Below are 7,851 nucleotides of genomic sequence, written 5' to 3' on the forward strand. Positions count from 1 at the left end.
ATCTTCTTCTAGGCCACCACTGAAACTCCTTCAAATACTACTACTATTTATACCTTCCACCACTGAAACTCCTTCAAATACTACTACTATTTATACCTACCACCACTGAAACTCCTTCAAATACTACTACTATTTATACCTTCCACCACTGAAACTCCTTCAAATACTACTACTATTTATACCTTCCACCACTGAAACTCCTTCAAATACTACTACTATTTATACCTTCCACCACTGAAACTCCTTCAAATACTACTACTATTTATACCTTCCACCACTGAAACTCCTTCAAATACTACTACTATTTATATACTTCCAACACTGATTCTTACCCGTAAATGTGGTCACTTGTTGTATTTCTATGTCAGTTGCTCAAATGCATACAATTTCCTGCTACCAGTGCCAGCTGTGTTAATAGGTTAATAGGTCAGAAGGAACCAGGGGAAGTGTCACCTACGTACCTTCCATGTTTGGCCCAAAATGTAAGTATATTCGTTTTACAAAGATTGATTTAAATGTACCATTAATCTAACTGCCATGACAATCAATGTCATTCTGAAGAGGGAAGGGAACAGAAACATTCTATACCGGGCCATTGACGCACCTGAGAGGCAAACTGGAGTCTGATGGAATGTGCTAAAGTCAAGTGCATGAATAAACAATGTTTTTGAATGATTGGGACCTTTGTTAGATAGTCGGTTTAGGGAAATAAAAGACATTACATTCACACATAACACACTCCGCCCACTTGACCACATAATAAAGATATCAAAACACAGATAGGTAGAGAGGAACAACCAAAGGGAAATGAACAATTTACCAGGATAGATCACTGACCTTAACACAAAGGTAAGTTGACCGAAGATTTGTCTAAAATGTCTATTTTCATCTATTAATTCACAGAATCTCATAATAAATCAGAAGATCAGTCTCTTCTAGTTTCTATTGTTGCTTTTGTGTGTGCCCCAGGAAGACTAGCAAACATGTTGCGAAAGCTAACGTGGATCCAATAATAAATAATGTCCTTCTATTTACATATTTGCTTCCTCTTTGTTTACCTGTTAAACCTCTACTGCTTAAGAATGGCCAGAGAATTGATGTTGGTTGCTACGGCGATCGTCTGCCTAGCTCCGGGCATACATGGACAAGCACATCTTTCGTTTGCCGTTGACTCAAAGGTACCTCAACACTAGATAGACATTGCGCAGTGCTGAGATTTGCACAGTGTTATACGTAGATCATACATGGGCAAAAAGTTAATAAACTACAGTATACCAGAGATTAAATATAGGGTGCATTTTGCATCCCAAAATGCAGTTTAATAAAACAATGACCTCTGCATCCACGGGATGCACTACTGTACTGTTTTTTTATTCTAGTTTATTTTTGCTATAGCTTTAGTTATAACAATCATTTCTACATATATATATATTCTACATGAATATAACCACATTATAACCATATACAATGAAATGAGAGTTAAACGCTGCAATTTGTAAAAATGGCAAAATATGACTCCTAACGTCGTTGAAGTAGGCCTCATAAAATGTCCCTGGGACTCATCTAAAAGACCATCCCTGCATCCCGGGACTCATTACACTGAAAACCTATTTACATCACTGGTATACTATAAAAACTGCTCAAACATTGGCCAAATTGTCTAATAATATAAGCAAGAGGCACGAAATTCAGCTATTTTGACAATATTTATTTGTGGAACCGAGTCAAACCAAATGAAATGCCTCAACTCCTACAATTCCAAGTGCATGTCAGGGTTGGAGATCCCCAGTTCACATAATTATTTTGGGCGATCCCCAGTTCAAATATGATTATGTTGGGGAGTCGTGGCCTGAAAAGGTTGAGAACCACTGCTCTAGTATTAATTTAAAATGTTTAAATGTATGTCTCCATGTCTCCATATATCGAGAGATACTGTGTATCAGTCTTCACTAATTCTCATTTCTCATGCATTTTGATTTGCGTGTGTGTGTGTGTGTGTGTGTGTGTGTGTGTGTGTGTGTGCGCGCGCGCGCGCACCAGGTAAGCAAAATAAGCCGCCAAGGCTGTGGGGAGACTAGACTGTGCATTGAATCACCAGATGACTGTGATCCAACGCACCCAGCATGTCTGTTCACCTCCATCGTCCACAACACCAAAACCAGCCCTTCCAGCCTTGATGTAACGTTAAGTGGGCAGTCCACTGGATACATAGCCATGGGATTCACTAGGATGCCAAAAAGGGTAACACACGCACACACAACACACTGTATACATGCCTGCCCAGTGCCCACACAGTACTATAATGCCACTCAAGATTTTACTTTCATCAAAGGAAATATTCACAAACAACCCTCAATGCCAAAAACGAAATGTTGTTATTCATTACTCCCCCCCCCCCCCCCCCTCTCTCTCTCTAGTTGCCCGTGGCAGTGTTTGTATGTGCTCAGGACAACGAAAATAATGGCGAGTTCTTCTTCTTTTCAATGCTGAGCGACAATGAGGGCAATCTCACTCCATTGAGGCAGGTAAGGTCCTGTTAAAGCAGGGCTTCTCAGGGGGTCCTTGAAGGGGTCCCAAGTTAACCGGGTCCCCCAATAAAATTAGCTAATGTAGCATTATGACAATCAGTTAACCCACGTGGACCCCATTTCAATTATGACTATTCAATAGTCCAGAAAGCTCAAAAATATGGAAAATATTGAATCTTTTTAGTTGTTTTATTCAGCTATAGTGTAGTATATTTGTCTTACAGAAACATTACATTCCCATTGACAATGAATGTAGGATGACATTTATTTTTGAGGGGCGCTATAGCCCCTCCTATACACATGGTTTAATGTTTGTCTTTAGTTCAATGTTTGTTTTGTAAACACCATTGACAATGAAGGGAAAACTTTATTGTTAAAGGACCACTTCAACTTCTCTTCCTATAATTGGTCCTAACTAATGTTCATGATAAAATACCACAATTTTTTCCTACTCAGTCTGTGTCTCATAGGAAGGCTGTGGGCAGTTCAGAAACCTGTCCACCAGTGACATCATCGATGGTGAATCCAAGCCAATAGAATGGCAGGCTTTCTTTTCCTGAAAAGTTGCAATGCAAAAGTTGAAGCAATCGTTCTCACGATAATACAAATCTAAATATATTTTAAAACAAATCTTGTTTTAAAAAAAAATCTGTCTAATGATGATGTCACTGGTGCCCTCCTATGAGACACAGACTGAGTAAAATGTGATGTTTTATCATGAACATTAGTGAGGACCAATTATATGAAGAGATGTTGAAAAGTGGTGAAGTGGTCCTTTAATGGCATTTATCGTTTGTGTTTGCACCGTTTGTTTTACATCACCATTACATCACCTAATCAACATGAGCTAGACTTTAATATATTAGTGCCCCTCACTTCACACGGGTGGGATCTTTAACACACAAATCTTCTTTTCTTTTCCCCTGCCACAACATATTTTCGTAGGGGTTTGTGGCCAAATCATTCAATCAATGTAGACATTGACATTCCTTGACATTGCTTTCTAACTTTCTAACTAACCTCCATTAAGTTGATAACAATAATAATGATAACAGTTGACCATCTTTCTTTTAATATCACAGAATGTGAACGAGATCCGTGGCACTGTGGACGGGAACATGACCACATGCGAGTTCAACATTCCTCAGAATGAGGATGATGAGCCGGATGATGATATGATAATGGACACCATGCTCCATGTCATCCTGGGCTCAGGGACGGCCAATGGCAGTAAGTATATCTCACATAGACCTAATAGCCCCAGAATGGCTGATATTCAATGCATTTCAAGTATTACAGGCTGATATGTTTGTCGTTATTTGGCGCGCACAGACACAGACGCACGCGCACACACAGACAAACACACGCACACAGACACACGCACGCACACATAACACACACACACACACACACACACACACACATGCTGATATTGGTAATCAGGCGCGTGCGCGCGTGTGTGTTTTTGTAACATACCGATATCAGCATGTGTGTGTGTGTTACGTGTGCGTGTGCCAAATAACGACAAGCATATCGGCCTGCCACTGGTGTTACACACACACTCACACACACACACACACACACACACACACACACACACACACACACACACAGTTGTCAAATTGAATTGAATCGATCCATTAACACTATATTTTGTTTTACCTTCAGAAATCCTTGGCGTCATGAAAACACACCTGGACAGCGGTAAGATCGACGTGACCAATCCTAAGAGCGCCTAGATGTCCTTCAGCACCATGGACAGGACAGCATCTCACCAACACATGGACATCCCCTTTAAATCCTGATGAATAGGGCCAAACAGTGTGCCGTCAGAAGTCAAAATCCTATTCACTTTCTCCATAGAGAATTGTATTATCAACTCCAATGTCTTATCAATGTAGACTTACGAGAGTCCTGGTTGTTACATCCTCAGCAGAAGCCACACTTTGCACTTTGAGGTTTGCAAAAAATATAAAGTGCGTTCTAAATAAAGTGTATTATTATTAAATAAAGCGTATTATTATTAATATATATATATATATATATATATATATATATATATATATATATAAAAATTATTACTTTTTCTTTTACATGTGTACGCAGTCAGTCTAGTTTTGAGAAAATTGCAATTGCAATTAATTTTGCATTGTCATTTGTGGGTTTCTGCAATCCTAGATACACGATCACAATCGTTGACCATCACTACCAATCAACTCAATCCAATTTAAACACTATAATTCGCCGTTTTCCAGTTATTCTTTATGAAAGGATTAAAATCCTTTAAGGTCAACAGGATGCTGGTTGGCTTGATTCCAGGCTATAGCCAATAACCAGGCAAGAAAGAAAGAAAGAAAGAAAGAAAGAAAGAAAGACTTCTCTGGCGCGCTGTAGCTCGGAGGTGGGGTTTATCGTCAGTTTACCTTTTACGGCAGCTCTGTGTCCCTGTCCCTGTTTGTTTAGGGTACCAACAGGTGACAAAGTGTTGAGCTTCACACTGTGCACAGGTGCATGATGGGAAGCCGAGTTTAATAAGTAGAAAAGTCGCAATTCTTTGAGAAATTGTAAGTGTGGTTGCCGCAGTCGCTTACATAGGCCCCTCGTACACACATACAGACATACAGAGACTTGTATCGGTCCATTTATAGATATAAGATAATAATGATCTCCCTCTATCTCTCTCTCTGTCTTTCTGCTGTATAGGCAGGAAAAAGCAAGACACTTAAAGCAGAAATAACGTGAATTTTAAAATGGCTTTTAATATTTAATATCATATTGTATATGTCTGAGCCTCAATCACCACTCTGATATAACTAGTCCATGGAATTTCTTTCTGGACTTTGAAAGCAGTTTTAGCTGCAATACCACAATGTCCTGAGGTGGTGGGGGTGCTGATATGCAGATTATTTAATATTTGAGTCATTATAATACTGATGCTAGATAAACCCAGGCTTGTTTCCATTCCATGCCAACAATGGCGGACATTGTAAACAATGTGGAAATGCAAATTTGGAACTGAAGACTGAAGAGGAGGAGGAATTATACAAAGTAGAGTGACATTGATGACATCATGATGAGGACAAAATCAGTTGAGCTGTTCCTGAGAGCAATTTCAATTAAAGCACCCATATGATATGAAAGCCTGATTGTTCAAAATTGGTTATTTGTGGGGATAGAAAACACATATGGGAGCCCCAAAAACACAAAAGAAATTGATAGGTTAATTTTATATTATAGGTCCTTTAAATAGAAGTTCTCTTTGATTGAATGACAGTCTCTAAACAACATTGTCACAAGGATGATTATTCTGTCCCGTGTGTGACTCCATGAAGTGACAGATAGCTAAACAGAAAGGTACTAGGCACTGAAAGACTTGACGAGACATGGACGACAGAACTGGAGGTTGTTTAGGTCTACTTCACACTTCTTCATCAACTTGTTTACAGCAATTTGTGAAACTAAAAAGAAATGCACAAAAAAGGCTCTTAATAAGACATAAATGTAACACCTAAATTCTACTTACAGCATCATTACTTATATGCTTAAAGAGGAAACATGTAGTATAAACTCACAGACAAAGCTTCTCCAAGGCTCAAAACAGGTGGATGGCAAGCGATTAAATATTCTGGAGCATACTGTGTAGACAGAGCATACTGTGTTTTCTCAAACAAAAGCTGACCAGGAAGTAAGGCCTTGTGATCACAACTAACTACCAATAAGAACACAGGGAAACTATAACACATTAGCTGCAACAGCAGTCTTCAAAGCAACCACTAGATGATGCTACTCTTTTCCTTGGCATGACAATGATAAAAAAAAATCAGATAATTACCTACATACATTTTACATTTTTGAATATTTTGATGACATTATGTAGGAGCCATTAGAAGAGAGGCATTATTTGTATTATTACCAGTATTATTTTTGACCGCCTGGTGGCGGGCTTGAGAAACACAGCACATATAAGGTGACCACTTATAAAGGTGACACACAGGGGCACTAGGGAGGAACTAGACACAGGGTATGGTGGGAGCACACCGTTCTTACCAGCTTACCATGCAGCTTACCATACAGCCAGCAGACAAAATAACAGGATAATCTCTATATTGGTATGTTCATTTCAACTGCACAACTCTTCAATAAATACAGGCAAACTATAAGCTCTACGACTGTTTCTGTGTGCACTGCTGCGTACGACCACTTTCACCACCTGTGAAGTAATGGGCAACAAAATTTGAAGGGAAGGATTGCCATTACACATAGTATCATATAAAATATTTATATTCTTCGACAATATTTTGAAATTGATGTTGAGGTTCTGGAGGAATGGTGGTATGACTTCCTCCTCTCCATCTGCTATGTTGTGCCCAGCAGCAACCTTCGGAAGTGATTTTGAACCAAGTTCCTGCAGGGCTGAGTCCCTCAACCTGTCCCTCCTTGATCCTCTTCCATCCTGTCATCTCATTGATGACAATTAAAGTGTAGTTTCGCTGATTTCTAAAATAAAATAAATACAAAATAAATATAAATCTGAGTGTGCTTTTCAGAGACTATTTAGCGTCTGTATAGCTTTGTTATCCCATGGGGACATTTTATTTTCACCGCAGGCTACGATAGAGCGAGTCACGCTTTTATTGGGAAGGTATTATTCTTCCGGTTTGAGGGAAAGGAAGTTCTATAGTTTGAGGGTTCCGGCTTGATGACTACAAAACAATGACTACAACATGATGTAAGATATCATCCGCTCCCGAACGGATCATAAACCCGAATAAGGGGGCAGTAAAGTAGAGGGTGTGTTGCTTAGTGGACGGTGATGCGACCGTCCACAGGGCCAATTGACCTTATACACACCGCTGGCAAGATGGTAACTAGGTGCAATTTCCCATTGACAGCCCATTCATCCAAACAGAAAAGTCCAATCTGATTGTATTATAAAACAACGACAAAGTCACCAACATTGCAGCTGTACGAAAGCTTGAATTATCCTCTATCTGCAAAGTGTTTGTTTCATAAAAATCCACTGTAGACACGTTATGAGCTAGTAACAAGTTTAGCAAGTGTCAGAGTTTGGAAGCGCCCTTTATCAGTAAAGAAACCTCCTGCTGCCGCCTGCATTGTGCAAATTCAAAACAGGTGGTACACATGGGCCGTTGTCGTTGACCAAACTCCAACACAAAAGAATCTCTCTCTCTCTCTCTCTCTCTCTCTCTCTCTCTCTCTCTCTCTGCAATTAGCAGGCAACAGTGCAACAGTATCGCTCTCTCTCTCTGTTTCTGGCACAACAGCGCCACATTTGCCCCTACTGGTACTCTAAACATAGTCA

General features: G+C 39.6%; 1 protein-coding gene across 1 annotated transcript; it reads left to right on the forward strand.

The window, feature by feature from the left end:
- Nucleotides 1-815: 815 nt before the first annotated feature.
- Nucleotides 816-4,465, forward strand: LOC308325264 (putative ferric-chelate reductase 1). The gene is made up of 6 exons (XM_080777741.1): nucleotides 816-849; nucleotides 1,082-1,178; nucleotides 2,041-2,241; nucleotides 2,418-2,525; nucleotides 3,611-3,758; nucleotides 4,197-4,465. The coding sequence occupies exons 2-6, from the start codon at nucleotides 1,083-1,085 to the stop codon at nucleotides 4,265-4,267; spliced, it is 624 nt and encodes a 207-aa protein (XP_080633867.1). The 5' UTR covers nucleotides 816-849; nucleotide 1,082; the 3' UTR covers nucleotides 4,268-4,465.
- Nucleotides 4,466-7,851: the final 3,386 nt, after the last annotated feature.

The sequence above is a fragment of the Protomyctophum bolini genome (genome assembly GCF_963924005.1).
Source record: "Protomyctophum bolini genome assembly, chromosome: 12".
NCBI lineage: Eukaryota > Metazoa > Chordata > Actinopteri > Myctophiformes > Myctophidae > Protomyctophum > Protomyctophum bolini.

What these genes read in the sequence shown, in the direction of transcription:
- LOC308325264 (XM_080777741.1), top strand. Translation starts at nt 1,083, where the DNA reads ATGGCCAGAGAATTGATGTTGGTTGCTACGGCGATCGTCTGCCTAGCT. An exon ending in TCACTAGGATGCCAAAAAGG is followed by an intron (nt 2,242 to 2,417) that starts GTAACACACGCA and finishes CTCTCTCTCTAG; the next exon opens with TTGCCCGTGGCAGTGTTTGT. An exon ending in CTCAGGGACGGCCAATGGCA is followed by an intron (nt 3,759 to 4,196) that starts GTAAGTATATCT and finishes TTTTACCTTCAG; the next exon opens with AAATCCTTGGCGTCATGAAA.